This window comes from Neovison vison, chromosome 8, assembly GCF_020171115.1.
Source record: "Neovison vison isolate M4711 chromosome 8, ASM_NN_V1, whole genome shotgun sequence".
NCBI lineage: Eukaryota > Metazoa > Chordata > Mammalia > Carnivora > Mustelidae > Neogale > Neogale vison.
In genome coordinates this window covers 95,042,191-95,062,451 of record NC_058098.1, presented here as the reverse complement: position 1 = coordinate 95,062,451, position 20,261 = coordinate 95,042,191, and the positions used below count along the sequence as shown (strand labels likewise).

Below are 20,261 nucleotides of genomic sequence, written 5' to 3'. Positions count from 1 at the left end.
TTCCACCTCTGGTCTGGTTACCATGTATCATGGGCGAAGCACTGGTAAAGGACCCACCACTCCCACGCAGATTTACCAGCAACCTCCAAGGCTTCTCATTGTGCAGATTACTCTACCATCCTGGGCTGACACCTGCTCCAACCTCTGTGAGGCTCTGCAGAACTTTTTCTCTCTAGCCTGCAGCTTGATGGGCCCCAGCCGCATGTCCCTCTTCAGCTTATATGTGGTACAAAATCAGCACGAGTGTATCCTTCCCTTTGTGGTGAGTATATCTATATTTGATCATTTTATCCTGAAAATAAATATGAGGTTTCTGGGGCAGAGATCACAGTTATTATTACTTACAGTAATAACTATGCTCATACCTCACGCCCAATACCCCACAGGCAATGCAGGAGAGACAGATGTCATCCTGCACACGAAGGGTTTATGTAGAGGCTGCTTTTAGGCCACAGGCTTGAGCAATGGAAAGTTGATGAAGGCAGAAGGGCCCATAGCCACCACCTGGCTGAAAACAGACAAGCCCATCAGACAACCCACCTCAAAATATCCATAAGCCCTAACTGACCAATGGGCTACTTAACCAGGCACAGCTACCAAAAAAGGGAAGATTCCATAACACCCATACATCCTCACGTTCCCCATACATTCTCACCTTCCCACTTTAAGTACAGCCCCAGTCACTGCCTCCATGCAGTCAGTCTCTTCTTTGCAGTCCTGCCCACTGCTTCCTTTTGGGTGTATTCAATAAACTTCTGTCTCCTTTTTCTGACTCACCTGAGTGTCAGGCTTGGCTTCCACCTGATTGTCGTCCTTATATTTGGGGGCCCCCATCTGATTGAGAGAGACACCACAGTTTATACTGCAGAAGAGGAACTCCATAATTATTAATCTGAGAGTAAAAATAGGTCACATCTTGCCCTGTCCCACTCCTTAGATGGAGAGAAACCTTGGCATTTACAGTCCTTTGGAATGTAAGCAACCCACTCCTTTCATCCCCCTCTGAAAAGCAAATACAGGGAACTAAGTCAAGTGTCTTCAGAGGCCTCTGGCTAGTAAATCACCCTTTAATTTACAAGACTTTTCCTTTAACCGAATTTCTAGCTTTCTTTGATCAGAAAGTCTAACTATGAAGACACATGAAAGTATTTACTCTACAGTTCCCTATAGGATTCAGGTGAAAAACCCTCCCAAGATTTCAGAAGGCAAATGCTGGGCCCAGGGTTGGGGGGTGCTTTTATGAAGCTTTTTCAGACAACTGTCTCTCCTCCTCCTCAAAGAAATCACTAAAAAATATTTTTTAAATGCAAATCTTCACTTATTTAAAGTTCAGAATCACAGGGATGGGAAAGACTTTAGAGGTTCTAGTGCATCCTTTTCCTAAGGTCACCATGCTGCTGGGATAGTCAGAGAAGGCCTAGTGGAATATCACAACTTTTATCTCTACCTGGTGGGAATAAGACCTCCTCCCTCTAGGGTCTATGGAAACAACAACAGAGCCTGGACTCCTACCCACCTACCAACATTAACTGTATATCTCTGCCCCTCCCTATAGAGGTGTTGTCTGAGGAGACTGATTTGAGGCCCTATGGGAGCTGCAGTAAGGTGTGGTGTCTGTCTCAGTCGTATGGGGACCCCCAAATGTGAAGCAAACCTATGGGGTGGAAGTGGGCATGGGCGGTGAGGATGGAAGTGGGCATGGGCTGTGAAAGGATTCACCGGAGACAGAACAAAGGAGATAGAAGTTTATTGAATATGTCCGCAAGGGATCGGGGAGCAGGACAGAAAAGGAGAGACTTCAGCAAGAAGGCAGTGAGTGGGACTATACTTAAAGCAGGAAGGTGAGGAGGTATGGTGTTGTATAAAATTTTCCTGTTTTTGGTAACTGTGCCTAGTTGTAAGTAGCCCATTTGTCAGTTATGGCCTATGGATATTTTGAGGTGGATCTCCTGATAGACCTGCCTGTATTCAGCCAAGGGTTGGGATCTATGTGGGCCCTTTTGCCTCACTTTATATTCCATTGCTCAAGCCTGTCACCCAAAAGCGGCCTCCACATGAGGTACCTTTTTACCTCCAAGGCAGGGTGATGTCATTCATCTGTCAGATGAATCCATTCATCTGACATTGGATATCTGGGCTCTTTCCAAAGTTTGTTGTGGACATACCCACAATATATTGGGGTGCAGGTGCCCCTTTGGATGACTCATTTGTATCTTTGGGTTAAATACCCTGTCGTGCAATTGCTGGGTCATAGGGTAGCTCTATTTTCAACTCCAGCTTTTATTCCCATCCACAGTGTAGGAGGGTTCCCCTTCCTCCACATCCTTACGAACATCTGTTGTTTCCGACTAAATTTTAGCCATTGTGACTGGTGTGAGGTGGTATCTTATTATGGTTTTGATTTGTATTTTTCCAATGCTGAGTGATGTTGAGCACTTTTTCATGTGTCTTTTGGCCATTTGAATATCTTTTTTGTAGAAATGTCTGTTCATGTCTTCTGCACTTTTCTTGATTGGATTATTTGTTCCTTGGGTGTTGAGTTTGATAAGTTCTTTATAAATTTTGGATACTGGGATCCCAGGGTGGCTCAGTTGGTTAAGCATCTGCCTTCCGCTCAGGTCGTGATTCGTGGGTCCTGGGATAGAGTCCCACATCAGGATCCCGCTTCTCCCTCTCCCTCTGCCTGCCACTCCCCCTGCTTGTGCTCGCTCTCTCTCTCTCTCTCTTTCTCTGTCAAATAAGTGAATACATAAAATCTTTATAAATAAATAAATTTTGAATACTAACCCTTTATCTGCTACGTCATTTGTGAATAAGTTCTCCCATTCTGTCAGTTGTCTTTTGGTTTTGTTGACTGTTTCCTTTGCTGTGCAAAAGCTTTTTTATCTTGATGAAGTCCAAATAGTTAATTTTTGCCCTTGCTTCCCTTGCTTTTGGTGTTGTGTCTAGGAAGAAGCTGCTGCAGCCAAGGGTGAAGAGGCTGCTGCGTGTGTGCTCCTCAAGGATTTTGATGAATTCCTATCTCACATTTAGACATTTTATCCATTTTGAGTCTTTTTTTGTGTGTATTGTATAAGGAAATGATCCAGTTTCATTCTTCTGCATGTGGTTTCTGATTTTCCCAATACCATTTGTTGAAAAGACTTGTCTTTTTTCCATTGGATATTCTTTCCTGCTTTGTTGAAGATTAGTTGACCGTAGAGTTGAGAGTCATTTCTGAGTTCTCTATTCTGCTCCATTGATTTATGTGTCTGTTTTTATGCCAGAACCATGCTGTCTTAATGATTACAGTCTAGTAGTAGAGGTTAAAGTCCAGAGTTGTGATGCCATCAGCTTCAGTTTTCTTTTTCAACATTCCTCTGGCTATTCAGGGTCTTTTCTGGTTCCACACAAATTTTAGGATTATTTGTTCCTTTTCTGTGGGAAAAGTTGATGGTATTTTGATAGAGATTGCACTGAATGTGTAGCTTGCTCGAGGTAGCATAGACATTTTCACAATATTTGTTCTTCTAACCCATGAGCATGGAAAATTTTTTCTGTTTCTTTATGTCTTCGTCAATTTCTTTCATGAGTATTCTATCGTTTTCTGAGTATAGATCCTTTATATATTTAGTTAGATTTTTCCTAGGGGCACCTGGGTGGCTCAGTGGGTTAAAGCCTCTGCCTTCAGCTCAGGTCATGATCTCAGGGTCCTGGGATTGAGCCCTACATCAGGCTCTCTGCTCAGCGGAGAGCCTGCTTCCTCCTCTCTCTCTCTCTCTCTCTCTCTCTCTCTCTCCTCCCCTCTCTCTCTCTCTCTCTCTCTCTCTCTCTCTCTCTGCCTGCCTCTCTGCCTACATGTGATCTCTGTCTGTCAAATAAATAAATAAAATATTTTTAAAAAAAGATTTATAGTTAGATTTTTCCTAGGTATCTTATGGTTTTTGGTGCAACTGTAAATGGGATCAACTCCTTACTTTCTCTTTCTTCTGTCTCATTGTCAGTGTATAGAAATGCAACTGATTTCTGTGCATTGATTTTATATCCTGCGACTTTACTGAATCCTGTATGAGTTCTAGTAGTTTTGGGGTAGAGTCTTTTGTGTTTTCCACATAAAGTATCATATCATCTGCAAAGAGTGAGAATTTGACTCCTTTGCTGATTTGGATGTCTTTGGTTTTGTTGTTGTTGTTGTCTGTTTGCTGAGGCTAAGATTTCTAGTACTATATTGAATAGCATTGGTGGTGATGGATATCCCTGCTGTGTTCCTGACCTTAGGAAAAAAGCTCTCAGTTTTTCTCCACTGAGAATGATATTCCCTGAGGTTTTTTCATAGATGGCTTTTATGATATTGAGGTATCTACATTCTATCCCTATGCTGTGAAGAGTTTTAATCAAGAAAGAATGCTGTACTTTGTCCAGTGCTTTTTCTGCATTTATTGAGAGTATCATATGGTTCTTGTTCTTTCTTTTATTAATGTAATGGATCAAGTAGATTGATTTATGGATGTTGAACCAAGCTTGCAGCCCAGGAATAAATCCACGTGGTCGTGGTGAATAATCCTTTTAATGTACTGTTGGATCCTATTGGCAGTATTTTGGTGAGAATTTTTGCATCCATGTTCATCAGGGATATTGATTGGTAATTCTCCCTTTTGGTGGGATTTTTATCTGGTTTTGGCATCAAGGTAAAGCTGGCCTCATAAAACGAGTTTGGAAGTTTTCCTTCCATTTCTATTTTTTAGAACAGTTTCAGAAGAATAGGTATTAATTCTTCTTTAAATGTTCGATTGAATTCCTTTGGGAACCCTGGCCTTGGGCTCTTGTTTGTTGGGAGATTTTTTTATTCCTGCTTCAGTTTCCTTGCTGGTTATGGGTGTGTTCAGGTTTTCTATTTCTTCTGGTCAGTTTTTGTAGTTTCTACATCTCTAGAATACATCCATTTCTTCCCGACTATCTAATTTGTTGGCATATAGTGGCTCATAATATGTTAGTATAATTGTTTGTATTTCTTTGGTGTTGGTTGTTATCTCCTCTTTCTTCATGATTTTATTTATTTGCGTCCTTTCTCTTTTCTTTTTGATAAATCTGGCCAGGAGTTTATGAATCCTATTGATTCTTTCAAAGAACCAACTCCTAGTTTCGTTGATCTGTTCTACTGTTCTTTTGGTTTCTATTTCATTGATTTCTGCTTAATCTTTATTACTTCTCTTCTCCTGCTGGGTTTAGGCTTTATTTGCTGTTCTTTAGGTGTAAGGTGAGGTTGTATATTTGAGAACTTTTTTTGGTTTCTTGAGAAAGGCTTGTATTGCTATGTACTTCCCTCTTTGGACAGCCTTTGCTGCACCCCAAAGATTTTGAATAGCTATGTTTTCATTTTCATTTGTTTCCATGATTTTTTAAAATTCTTTAATTTCCTGGTTGACGCATTCATTCTTAGTAGGATGCTCTTTAGCCTCCATGTATTTGAGTTCTTTCCAACTTTCCTCTTGTGATTGAGTTTGAGTTTCAAAGCATTATGGTCCAAAAATATGCACGGAATGGTCCCAATCATTTGCTACCAGTTGAGACCTGATTTATGACCCAGGATGTGATCTATTTCAAAGAATGTTCCATGTGCACTAGAGAAGGATGTGTATTCTGTTGCTTTGGGATAGAATGTTCTGAATATATCTGTGAAGTTCATCTGGTCCAGTGTGTCATTTAAAACCCTTATTTCCGGGGCACCTGGGTGGCTCCGTGGGTTAAGCCTCTGCCTTCGGCTCGGGTCATGATCTCAGGGTCCTGGGGTTGAGCCCCGCATCGGGCTCTCTGCTCAGCGGGGAGCCTGCCTCCCCCTCTCTCTCTGCCTGCCTCTCTGCCTACTTGTGATCTTCCTCTCTCTGTCATGTAAATAAAAAACTAAAATCTTTAAAAAAAAAAAAAACCCTTATTTCCTTGTTGATCTTTTTTTTCTTTTTTTAAGATTTATTTATTTATTTATTTGACAGAGAGAGTGAGCGAGTGAGAGAGGGAATATGGGGAGTGGGAGAAGGAGAAGCAGCTTCCCATGGAACAGGGATCCTGATGCAGGCTCAATGTGATCATGACTAGAGCCAACGGCGAACTCTTAATGACTGAGCCACACAGGCATCCCTCCTTGTTATCTTTTAGATGATTTGTCCATTTCAGTGAGGGGGGTGTTAAAGTCCCCTACTCTTACTGTATTATTTGTGTTTCTTTGATTTCCTTATTAATTGGCCTATGTAATTGGCTCCTTCCATGCTAGGGGCATAAATATTTACAGTTGTTAGATCTCTTGTTGGATAAACCCTTTAAGTATGATATAGTGTCCTCTTTCATCTTGTATTACAGTCTTTGGTTTAAAATCTGATTTGTCTGATATAAGGATTGCCACGCCAGCTTTCTTTTGTTGTCCATTAGCATGATAAATTGTTTTCCACCCCCTCATTTCAATCTGGAGGTGTCTTTGCATCTAAAATGAGTCTCTTGCTGACAGCATATTGATGGGTCTTGCTTTTTTATCCAATCTGATACCCTGTATCTTTTGATTGGGGCATTTAGCCCATTTACATTCAGGGTAACTATTGAAAGATAGGAATTTACTGTGATTGTATTGCTTGAAGTAATTGCCTCTGTTCCTTTCTGTTCTATGTTACCTTTGAGCTCTCTCTGCTTAGAGGACCCATTTTCAATATTTTTTGCAGGGCTAGTTTGGTGTTTGCAAATTCTTTTATTTCTCATTCTATTTTCAGTGACAGCCTAGCTGGATAAAGTATTCTTGGTTGAATATTTTTCTCATTTAGTACCATGAAGTACCATGAAGATATCATGCCAGTCCTTTCTGGCCTGCTAGGTCTCTGTGGATAGGTCTGCTGCCAACCTACTGTTTCTACTGTTGTAAGTTATAGACATCTTGTCCCAAACTGTGAAAACCCAGGACTTCTATGCCCATCTGATGGTAATGAAACTTCCCCATCCCAGGGTGTCAGTGGGAACCATGTAGAAAGCCTAAATTTCCATTCCCACCCAGAAGTAACAAGGCATCCTTCCCTCTAGGCTCAGAATCAGAAGCCAGAGTCACACTCCAACCTGGCTCACTTCCCCCATTAGCACAGTATCAGGGGAAGCCTGCTAAAGCAGAAGATTGAAATAAGATCCAGAGTTCTGTAATACCCAAAATGTCCAGAATACAATAAAAAGTCACTTGTTATATCAAGAACCAAAGGGGTGGCTAGGTGGTTCAGTCAGTTAAGTGTTTGCCTTCAGCTCAGGTTACATGATCCCAGGGCCCTGGGATCAAGCCCCACATCATGCTCCTAGCTTATCAGGGAGCCTGTTCCTCCCTCTCCTTCTGCCTGTGCCTCCACCGTCTTGTGCTTGCTTAATGTCTCCCTTTCTGTCTGTCTCTCTCTCTCTGTCAAATAAATAAATAAAATCTTGAAAAAAAAAAGAACCAGAAAAATCTCAACATGAATGAGAAGACACCAGGCACCAACACTGAGATGACACAGATACTGGAATTATCTGGGAAAAAAAAAAAAAAACCAGAAACAACCATTGTAAAAATGTTTCAACAAGCACTTAAGAACATTCTTGGAATAGATGGAAAAATAAAAAGTCTCACCAAAAAAAAGGAAGGGTAAAGAAGAGCCAAGAGCTTCTGGGTAGCTCAGTCATTAAGCATCTGCCTTCAGCTCAGGTCATGATCCCAGGGTCCTGGGATCAAGCCCTGCATTAGTCTCCCTGCTCAGCAGGAAGCCTGCTTCTCCATCTCCCACTCCCTCTGCTTGTGTTCTCTCTCTCTCACTGTCTCTTTCTGTCAAATAAATAAATAAAATGTTTTTTAAAAAGAAAAAAAAAAGAAGAGCCAAGTAGATATTTTATTTTTTTAAGATTTTATTTATTTATTTGAGAGAGTGAGTGAAGAGGGAGGAAGGAGCAAGGAGAGTGGCAGGCAGAGGAAGAAGCAGACTCCCAGCTGAGCAGGGAGCCCTACATGGGTCTCCATTCTAGAACTTCAAGATCATGACATGAGCCAAAGGCACTTAACTGAGCCACCCAGGTACCCCCAAACAGACATTTTAGAACTGAAAAATATAATAACCAAACTTTAAAAAGCAAAAATCTTTAATGGATGGGCTCAACAGCAGAATAGAGAGGACAGAGAAAAGAATCAGTGAACATGAAGAAATTACTCAATCTGAGTAAGAGAAAGAAGACAGACTTTAAAAAATGAACAAACCCATAGAGACGTGTAAGACTATAACAGAAGATCTAAATTTCATATCATCAAAGTTCAAGAGGAAAGGGGAAGAGGGTGGGGCTGAAAAAATATTTAAATAAATAATCACTGAAACTTTCCCAAATTTGTAAAAAGTTATAAACCTAGATATTCAAGAGGTTGGTGAGCCCAAAGAGGATAAATGCAAATAAATCTGTTCTTAGACACATCATAACCAAACTTCTAAAAACTAAAGGCCAACTCTTGAAAGCAGAGCACTGCCATCTTACCTATAAGGGGAAAACAATCAAGTAACAATAGCTTTTATCAACAGAAACCATGGAGACCAGAGGAAATGTCACATTTCACATTTTTCAAATGCTAAAAGAACCCTTGATAGAACTCTGTATCCAGTGAAAATACTCTTAAGGAATGAATCAGAAATGAAGATATTCTTAGATAAAGGAAAACTAAGAGAATTTGTCATCAGCAGACCTACGTTAACAGAATGGTAAAGGAAGATCTTGAAACAGAAAGGAAATTATAAAAGAAAAAATCTTGGGATATCCAGGAAGAAAGAACAATGGAAATAATAAAATATAAATAAATATAATAGACTTTCTATTGAGTTTTCTAAATATATTTGACAGTTAAAGCAAAACTTGTAACATTGTCTGATGTGGATGTTAATGTATATAGAGGAAATATTTAAAATAATTGCATTATAAACAGGGAAAAGTAAAGAGACCTTCTACATAAAATATATATATATAATGTAACACTTAGAGCAACCACTTAAAGATCAATACAAAGACACTCAAATACTAGAGATAAATCAAAATGGAATTCTAAAAAATTCTTTAAAAAACTTAAGTAACCCACAGTCAGATAGGTAAAAGAGAACAGAGAAACAAAAACAACAACAAATAAATTGGCAGGTTGACATACCAATAGTTACATTAAATGAAAACAGTCTAAGTATATCAATTAAAAGACATAGGTTGGCAGAGTGGGTGAAAATGACCCAGCTATATATCTATTCTATCTATAAGAAACTAATTTCAAACACAGCAGAATTAGGTTGGAAAGTATAGGGTTGAAAAAGATATACCCTGACACATTAACCAAAACAAATCAGAAGTTGCTCTATTAATATATCTAATATAGTAGAATTCAGAACAAAGAATATCAGGTAGAGAAAGGAATATTAAATGGTGATAAAAGAATCAAACCAAGAAGAAAAAAATAGCAATCTTACATGTGTGCACACTGAACAAAAGAGCTTCAAAATATGTGAAGCAAAAACTGATAGAACTGAAAGAAGAAATAAACAAATCCACAATTTAACTTGGAGGCTTCAGATGTCCTCTTGACAATTGATAGAACGACCAGAAGAGAAAAAACTACAAGTAGCCAATAGGATCTAATCAACATTTTATATATATTCCACTCAACAAAGCAGAATACACAATCTTTTCAAGCACCCACAGAACACTTATTGACCATATCCTGGGCCATAAAAGAATCTTCAACCAATTTGAAAGAATTTGAAGTCATACACAATTTGTTCTCTAAACATAGTAGAGTCAAACTAGAAATCAATAACAGAAACATAACCGTAACATCTCCAAACACTTGGAAACTAAATAACACATTTGCAGATAACTCATGAATCAAAGAAGACATGGCAAGGGAATATTTTAAAATATATTGAATTGCATGAACATTTAAATACTGCATATCAAAATGTGTGGAATTCAGCTAAAGCAGTGCTAAGAGGGAGATCTATAGCACTAAATGCTTACATTAAAAATGGAAATATAGGGGCACCTGGGTGGCTCAGTCGTTAAGTGTCTGTCTTCAGCTCAGGTCATGATCTCAGGGTCCTGGAATCGAGCCCTACAAGGGGCTCTCTGCTCAGCAGGAAGCCTGCTTCTCCCTCTCTCACTCCCCCTGCTTATGTTCCCTCTCCTTCTCTCTCTCTCTCTCTCTCTCTCTGTCAAATACATAAATAAATAGTTTTTAAAAAGAAATGGAAATATATAATTCAAAATCAGTAACATAAGATCACACCTCAGGAAACTAGAAAAGGAGGAACAAAAACCCAAAGTAAGCTGGAGGTAGGAAATAATAAAACATATAAATGAATAAAATTGAAAACAGAGAAAAGGAAAATGATGAAACAAAAAGCTGATTTCTTCAAAATGATCAGTTAACATTGACAGACCTCTAGCAAGATGTGAATCTACAGGAGTGGTGATATGGCATAGAACTCAAAGCAAACATTGTAGCAAGGTCAATTTCTTGGTTTTAAAATTGAGCTATAGGGCGCCTGGGTGGCTCAGTGGGTTAATCCGCTGCCTTCGGCTCAGGTCATGATCTCAGGGTCCTGGGATCGAGTCCCGCATCGGGCTCTCTGCTCAGCAGGGAGCCTGCTTCCCTCTCTCTCTCTCTCTGCCTGCCTCTCTCTCTGTCTACTTGTGATCTCTTTCTGTCAAGTAAATAAATAAAATCTTAAAAAAAAAATAAAAAATAAAAAAATAAAATTGAGCTATAGTTATGTAAGAAGCAAGCACTGGAAGAAACTAGGTGAAGGGTACATAGGACCTCTCTACAATTTTGCAACTTTCTGTGGATCTGTAAGTATTTCAAAATAAAAAGCTAAAGAAAAACAAAGGTGATTTTATACACTTACTAGAATGGCTACAATGAAAAAGGCAATCCTGACAAGCAATACCAAGTGCTGGTGACAATGGGAAGAAACTATAACCCTAGTTCATTGCTAACAGTAAGGTAAAATGATACAACCACTTCGGAAAATAGTTTGTCAAATTCTTAAAAAGTTAAATATACAACTTCCATGTAACCTAACAGTTCCACTCCCAGAAATCTAACCAACAGAAATGAACAGAAACCCACATTTACATGAATGTTCATGGCATCATTATTTATAATAGCCACAAACTGGAAACAGTTTAAATGTCTATTAACTGGTGAATAGATAAACAAAATGTGTAATTCTCACTGCATATAATCTGTGATTGTATATACCGTATCAGTACACTGAGGACACAATGAAAGTGGTAGTGATATTTGCAGCCATGTGGCAGGTATGTTCCTCTGTTGTGCCATTTTCCTTGTGCATGTCTGTCCCATGATCACATTTGGCTTTTTCTATCTTCTGTTGGGCAATAGGGGTAGAGAAAGTAAAGAGTTATCTAGAAGGGAAAATTAAGATAGATATTCAGCATAAGGAGGCTTTTTGAGAGATAAGCTCATGTACTGAAAGTTAAAGGATTTTCCCCCTTTCTCAAGTGACTGTGTTGTATACCTCAGGCACTCCTCAGTACATTTAGCCCTAGATAAATCCCTTGATCCGTTAATCATTTCATTGGGAAAGGCAGATATTTCTAGACTATAAATCACTGACTAGTAACTCTCGGGAAAAACTGCAAGTCAAAAATCCTTCCAAAAGAACAGTAAGTTCAACCTATTTATGAGCTCAAGAAAATTACTGGAACAATGCCATTACCTTATGTATAGAGCAACCCAATCTTTGTTCAAGGAAAAATGTTATCTTAAATCCACTGTCTCTAACCTATATAAGTATCTAACATTTTCTGTCCGCAAAGTTAGCTCAAAATACAACGGTTAAAGACAGCAGGCAGGATATCTTGCCCAGGATGAATACCTCAGTATATCGCTTCATATTTAATTTCTGAGTATTCCATTTATGAGTATAACCCAGAGCTTTTCATAAGGAATAATGACAGAGGAATCATAATTAAAATATTAGAATTCCTTTTATATCCATTGTGCCCTTAATATAAATAAATCTGACCAAAATGATTAATCTCTTCTCAAAGCAGAATTTCAGAAGAATTACAGTGAATATCTTACCAATTCTTCTATCTTTTCATGAGAACAAAGGAATTATTTAAATTATATATAATCTACAGTGGAATTTTAGGACTAACAGTGGTCTAATTTGGCTATAACATTTATTTCCTCATCCTTAATAGCTGACATTGAAATGAAAGTAACAGATAACAAGGATATATTTCATTTAACAGTATAAAAGTAAACTCCAATAAAGATAATATAATAAACTATTATTGAGTGCTACAGGAGAGGGAGGAGAAGAGTAAGAAAAGGAAATATACAAATTTTGTCATTGTTTATTTTGAAGATTTTTGTTATTCATTAATGGATAGTACTAAAGAAATAAGGAAATTATATAAACATGTAGTTATAAATAATAAAACAAATACAAACCTTTCTAATTATGACAGTAAAAGCTTACATAGAACAAGAAGTCATACAGTATAGTGATTTTTCAAAAGCTATGAAAATAGATCTGCCTTCGCTTAGGTCATGATCCTAGGGCCCTGGGATGGAGACCCCTGTTGGGCTCCCTGCTCAGTGAGGAGCCTGGGGAATCAGCTTCTCCCTGTCTTTCTGCCCCTCCTCCAGCTCTTGCACAAGTACACATGCATGCACATTCTCTCTCTCTCTCTCTCTCTCTCTCTCTCTCTCAGTAAATAAGTAAATCCTTTAAAAAAAAAAAAACAACTATGTGGGGCGCCTGGAAGGCTCAGACTGTTAAGTTTCTGCCTTGGGCTCAGGTCATGATAGCAGGACCCTGAGATTGAGCCCTGCATCAGGCTCCTTTTTTGTCAAGGACCCTGCTTCTCCCTCTCCCTCTTCTGCCTTTCCCTCCTGTTTGTGAGCAAGCTCACTCTCTCAAATAAATAAAATCTTTAAAAAAAAGTTTATGAAAATAGAGTATATGTTAATATAAAAACAAATATATCTGTCATATCAATAAATATAAGTATGCTAAACCCACCTATTAAAAATTCTGCTTTGTTGGGGTGCCTGGGTGGCTCAGTTGTTAAGCTTCTGCCTTCAGCTCAGGTCATAATCTTGGGGTCCTGAAACGGAGCCCCGCATTGGGCTCCCTGGTCATTGGAAAGCCTGCCTCTCCCTTTTCCACTCCCCTAGCTTGTGTTCCCTCTATTGCTCTGTCTGTATCTGTCAAATAAATAAAATCTTTTAAAAAAATTCTGCTGTGTTGAAAAGATACAGCTGCAACAAAGTTATTCAGAAAGGTTGACAATGAAAGAAAGGGCAAAGGACTAGGCAAATGAACCTCCCTCCACCAAAAGAAAGAACATGATCTTAATATCAGACAAGGTTGAATTTGGAACAAAAAGCACTAAATGACACTAAGAATGTCACTTTAACACTAGACACAAAGCAGAGAAGAGTAGAGAATATGAATACATATGGACGATATTCAGTGCAGAAGGTTTGTTGGAGGGGGAATCTACAGAAAATATATCAGTTTTGAGTACCTATGTACCAAATAACAAAGCATGAACATTTTTAGGAGAAATATGATCATACATATATATGAAATCTCCACCCTCCTCAAGTGTTCATGGAATATTCACAAAGTATTCAGTCATGTATTAAGCCATAAATAAACCCAAAAGTTTAATGAATTCCAAAAATGTTAATAGTTCACTCAATATTTTCTGAACACTCTGCAGTAAAACTAGAAATAAATGGCAAAAGCAGAGAAAAAAATTACCCAACGGAAATTTTTTTTAAGATTTTTATTTATTTATTTGAAAGAGATCACAAGCAGGCAGAAAGGCAGGCAGAGAGAGAGAGAGAGAGGAAGCAGGCTCCTTGCTAAGCAGAGAGCCCAATGCAGGGCTTGATCCCAGGACCCTGAGATCATAACCTGAACTGAGGGCAGAGGCTTTAACCCACTGAGCCACCCAGGCACCCACGCAATGGAAATTTTTTAACTGTTAAATAAATTTGGAGTCAAAAGGAAATCCAAACTAAAATTGCAATATGTGTAGGAAATAATAATAATAATAATAAAATACTACATATCAGAACCTATGGGTTATAAAAAAATGCAATGCTAAAAGGAAACTTTATTTTTAAACTGTATTAATTTATTTTAATTGCATTAGTAAACAAGAAAAACTGTAAATAAATGAAGCATGCAACTTAACAACAAAAGACAAAAAAAAAAAGCCTAAGGAGAGCTGAAGGAAGGAAATAGTAAAGATAAAAACAAAAAATAATGAATATGAAAATAGAAAATGGTGGAACAAATTAATAAACCCCAATTTGTACCTTGGGGGAAGAGTAGTAGACAGATAAACCATTAGTAAACTTAGTTTGAGGAGAAGGACAGGAAAAGGTGCCATATACAAAATATGATAAGGAGAAAAGAACCACATACACGTGGGTGAAATGCATAACTCTACATGCAAATATAATTACCAAAATTAAGTTCAGAAAGGGAGAAAAATCTAAACTCACCATTTCCCATAAAGCAAAGTTGCCCAAGAGCTGCCTTCCTCCAAAATTACTCCAAAAGTACTCCAAAAGTACTGAAACCAAATGATTTTAAAGGGGAGTAATACTAAACTTTAAAGAACAGATCATTACTATGTTTTTTAATTGTTTCATTGCACAGGAAAGAAAAACCCTCCAAAGACTTTTTATTGAAGATGCATAATATTGGTACTAGAACCCAACAAATATTGCACAAAAAGAAAAGCCACAGCAAGTCTCATTTATGAGTATTCAAAATCCCAAATAAAGTACAGGCAATAGAATCCAGCCATATATTTTTTTTCTAAGCTTTATTTATTTATTTGAGAGAGAGAGCAAGATCAGGGAGGCAGATGGAAAGGGAGAGAGAGAATCTCAAGTAGACTCCCCACTGAGCATGCAGCCTGACAGAAGGATCTGTCTCACAACCCTGAAATAATGACCTGAGCTGAAATCAAGAGTTGGAGGCTTAACTAACTGAGCCACCCAGGCACCCTCAGCTTATATTTAAAAAGATCACATACCAGGAATTTTTTTAAAAATAGTACAGTATTAGGGAATCCATTAATACAGTTTACTGTATTGATACATCTAAGAAAAAAATATGATCATGTTCATTTCCATAAATACTGAAAAAAGCATTTAATAAAATGCAACATCCAGTCTTAAGTCTAAAATCCTAGAAGATTTTAATATAATAGGTATAGGTAACTATCCCTGAGCACAGTATAGGTTTATGACAGCTCAAGAATCAAATCATACTTAATGAAGACACTAAATATATTCCTATGTTATCATCATTATTACTTAAAAGTATTCCAGAGATTTTCACTGATGCAATTGTACAAAGGAAATAAATTAGAATATAAAGATAGGAAAGAAGGATATAAAATGATTGTTATCTGCAGATTAGTGATGTCCAAGAGAATAAACTAGAAGATTATTTTCTTTTTTTATTTTTAAGATTTTTATCTATTTATTTATTTGACAGAGATCACAAGTAGGCAGGGAGGCAGGCAGAGAGAGAGTAGGAAGTAGGCTCCCTGCTACGCAGAGAGCCCAATGCGGGGCTTGATCCCAGGATCCCTGGGATCCTGACCTGAGCTGAAGACAGAGCCTTTAACCCACTGAGCCACGCAGGCACCCCTAGAAAATTATTTCAAACAATGAAAGAACTCATGATAATAGTCTGGTACAAGAACTAATACAGATATTAATACCCTACATATATTCCAAACAACAGATTTGATGGTAAAGTGGCAGAAAAGATCTCATACAATAACCAAAATTATCAGACACTTAGGATTGAAATTAATATATGTGCAGGACTCATATGAATTAAAGTATTATTGAGAAACACAAAAAAAGATTGCACAAATTAAAAGTCATTAATTTGGGGGAAGAGTCAGACCAGAAAGATGTCCATTATCTCTAAATTAATCTGTAAATACAATGGAATTCCTGATGAAATTTCCAACAAGAAAACTGGACATCCTAGACTTTTTTTAAAAGACTTTATTTATTTATTTGACAGAGAGAGATCACAAGTAGGCAGAGAGGCAGGCAGAGAGAGAGGAGGAAGCAAGCTCTCTGCTAGGCAGAGAGCCTGATGCGGGACTCGATCCCAGGACCCCGAGATCACAACCTGAGCCAAAGGCAGAGGCTTAACCCTCTGAGCCACCCAGGTGCCCCAAAACTGGACATCCTAATAATAAACTTCAAATTAGAAGCAAAAGTAAAAAAAGGAAAAAACAGCTAGGAACTATTCCTCTCAAATATTAAACATACGCAAAGTGTGATACTGGAGATTGAAAAGATAGGGCAATGTAATATAATTTAAAATCCAGAAAAAGACCCAAATATATGTGGGAATTTAGTATATAATAAAGATGATATTTAACATTAATTGGAGTGGGGGGGCGCCTGCGTGGCTCAGTCAGTTAAGCATTTGACTCCTGATTTCAGCTCAGGTCATAATCTCAGAGTTGTGAGATTGAACCCCCTATCAGGCTCCATGCTGGGGGTGGAGCCTGCTTAAGATTCTTCCTCTGCTCTTCCACTGCCCTTGCCCCCCTCTCCCTCGTTTTAATTAATTAATTAGTTAATTAATTTAAATTAATTGAAGGGGCACCTGGCTGGCTTAGTCAGAAGACCACGAGACTCCGGATGTCAGGGTTGTGAGTCTGAATGCCATGTAGGGTGTAGAGATTACTAAAAATAAATAAATGTAGCAATAAATTAAAAATTAATAAATAATAAAATTTATTTGAAATAATAATCCAGTAAATGCCTGGGTCAGCTGGATAGCCATGTAGGAAAAAAGTAAATTTGATCCATACACATTGCTTACATCAGGATAAAGTCCAGATAGGTCAAAATTTTAAATGTAAAGATTATATTATACATGTAGGAGAACAGACTATATCAGTCAGAGTCCAATCAGGAGAGAGTAACCACACAGTGATTTAAACAAGGGAAGTTTATATGGAAAATTTTAACATCATTTAACATACTAAACTATGATAATAAAGCAACTGTAAGATATGAGAACTTTCTCTGGTACCTTAGGGTTGAGGTAGTGATGCCTAGGAAGGACAAACTTGAAAAGTATATTCCTTTCCCAAGGCTGGACTTCAGGACCAGTTGGAGAAAGTATAGTTGCAGCTGACCAGATAACAAAGTTCACCGGTTTTTCCAAGCCAGAGCTGGTTTGTGGTTACTGTGAAAGCAGGATGCAGTCTTCCAGATGTTGGTGAGCTATAATCAGAGACTGGTGCATAAGTGTGTAGAGTGGAGATATCAACATAGGCAGAATGCCTAGACCAGACAGCATCCATGTGGAAATTGCAGCATCATTGGGAGGGCCACAGGAGACAAATTTCTGAGGTGAGCAGAGGGAGTGTTGGCATTTGTGCAGGCAGGAGACCTGAAGCAGGCAGTGTCTGTGCCAAAAGGACTGCTGAAAGGCGATCACCAAGCCAGGGCTAAGAGGTTGCAATGTCTTAGCTCAAGATGTCATAACAACAAAATTCTAAAAACTAGACAGCTTAAACAATACATATTTATTTTCTCAAATTTTGAGAGACTAGAAGTTCGAAATCAGGGTGTGAGCATGGCCAGGTTCTGGTGAAAGCTCTCTTCTGGCTTACAGACAGTAGTAGAGTTGTTGTTTGCTCAGATGACCTTTCCTCAGTGCATGTATATGAAGAGAGAGAGAGCTCTGGTGTCCTTCCTCTTCTTTAGAAGGTCACCAGAGACTGCATCATTTTAACCTCCTCTAAACCTAATTACCTTAAATGCTATCACAGTAGGAGTTAGGGCTTAAGTATATGAATTTTAAGGGAACATACACATTTAATCTCTAAATTCAAGGGACTGTTAATTTGGGGCACTATCTGCTAGTGTGAGGCGCTATCAGATGTCTCATACCCCACTGCTTTTAGCAGGAAAGCATCTTCCTTCTGCAGTGTTCCTCCAGTGCTCTCTATTCAAATGTTTAACATCATGTCCATATAAAGGAGAAATGTTTAAAGGGATTTTGTCCATTACTGCAACGATCTATTGAAAGGTGAATTATATCTTAGAGGCAGTAAGTTGACAATTAGCTCACAAAGCAAGGAGGAAAATATCAGAGTAAGAAAGGTTTGTCTAACCATAACATAAAACCCAAAATTCCAAAAGTGAAAGATTAGTAAATTCAGCTGTATAAGGGCACCTTATACATCTAAGGGTGGTTCAATCAGTTAAGCCTCTGCCTTCAGCTCAGGTCATGATCCCAGGGTCCTGGCATCAGGCCCTGTATCGGGCTCCCCACTCAGTGGAGAGCCTGCTTCTCCCTCTCCCCCTGCTGTACCCCCTGCTGTGCATGCTCTCTATCAAATAAACAAAATCTTTTTAAAAAAACTCAGCTGTAAAAAAAATAGAAAATATGTGCATGGCAAAAAAAAATCTACATAATTAATAAGGTAAAGACCAATAATCCAAAAGGAAATGAGAAATGACATATATAGCTTTCAGAAAAAGAAATATAAATGATCCTTCAACATATCAAAATATGTTCAATCTCACTTATAAAAGAAAACTTGAAGTACATTGAGATACTATTATTTTTCACCTGTATGGTTTTGTTTGTTTTCTTTTTTTTTTTTTTTTATTTATTTGACAGAGAGAAATCACAAGTAGATGGAGAGGCAGGCAGAGAGAGAGAGAGAGGGAATTCCGCAGACTCCCTGCTGAGCAGAGAGCCCGATGCAGGACTCGATCCCAGGACCCCAAGATCATGACCCGAGCCGAAGGCAGCGGCTTAACCCACTGAGCCACCCAGGCACCCCTCTTTTGTTTTTTAGTAACCTAATGTTCATGAGGTTTTAAAGAAATAACCACACTTACATGCCATTTATGAGTATATAAATTAGCACAATTTCAAGGGTGGGCAATTTGGTGACAAGTATCACAATTTACATACCCTTTGACCTAGCAAGTCTGCTTTTAGGAACTTATCCTGCAGATACATTTTCATATGTGGAAAAATGACTTAAGTATTATCATTTCAGCACTCTTTTCAGTGGCAAAAGATTGAAAGCAATCTAATGTCAATCAATAGGGAATTGGTTAAATAAAATTATGTTCCATCCACTAGTGGAATACTCTGTAGCTGTAAAAATTAAGACACTTTTGGGGAGTCTGGGTGACTCAATCAGTTAAGCCTCTGCCTTCAGCTCAGGTCATGATCCCAGGGTCCTTGGGTCGAGCCCCACACTGGACTCCCTTCTCTCTGTTCTTCTGCCCCTCTCCCCTACTCATGTGCTCTCTCTCTCTCAAATAAATAATCTTTTAAAAAATTAAGACAATTTTTATCTATTGAATGACACCATTGCCCAAGTACACTATGCAATAAAATCAAGATATAAAAGACTATCATAGTCTCTTTTATTTTGGTAAGAAGAACAAATTTATCTTTTATATTTTCTTCTATGTAAAGAAAAAAATCTCTGGGAAGTTATCCAACAAGCTACCAATATAGATTGCCTAGCTGAAGGATGAGTGAAAGGTGATTTTTCCGCATATAATTTTATAACCTTTAAATTTTGAATCATGTATTATATATTGAAAATAAATAAAAACAAAATATTGAAAATACATTTGTGCTAATAAAATTCAACCCACATATGGATTCAATCCATATATGGATATATAAAAAATTTTTATATAAAGTTTCTACTGATAAAAATATTTTTGAAAATCAATGACCTAAACTATGTTCTAACTTTTTTCATCTGATTTCCAATAAGACATCAATCTGAGTTGCCTTAAACTGCCAAGACCAAGGAGAACACACTGGCACTAGATTTAGGGAGAGAACATCCTGTAGGCATATTTGTACAACTAATCTACACAAAAAGCTGAAAGAAATGCATTGAGAAAAAAAGATAGAAATAAATGCAGTGAGGGTCCATTAGTCCTTACCCATTCATCCCAACTTCCACTTCTCTGTACAGCTTCCATCTAACTGAATCAAGGTCTCCACTCTGCACCTTGAAACTCACCCAGATATCTAAGACAAAGAACCTGAATGTGTGATATAATAGATAATAACTCAAAACAATGTTGTAGGCAATTTCAGTACCTGATTCACTGGGCTGCATTTCAACTCAGTAACTTCTGAAAGCACATTTGAATCTTCCACAGTGGAAAT

The 20,261-nt window shown here is 38.0% G+C and overlaps 1 protein-coding gene across 2 annotated transcripts in view; it reads left to right on the top strand.

Annotated features, from left to right (window-relative positions):
* Positions 1-20,261, top strand: part of LOC122915029 (meiosis 1 associated protein) — a 72,474-nt gene continuing 52,213 nt past the window's right edge. For both annotated transcript variants that reach the window (XM_044261491.1, XM_044261490.1), the window contains exon 1: positions 1-262. In XM_044261491.1, the coding sequence (XP_044117426.1) occupies positions 23-262 (240 nt within the window). In that variant the 5' untranslated portion in view covers positions 1-22. The remainder of the gene's footprint in view (positions 263-20,261) is intronic.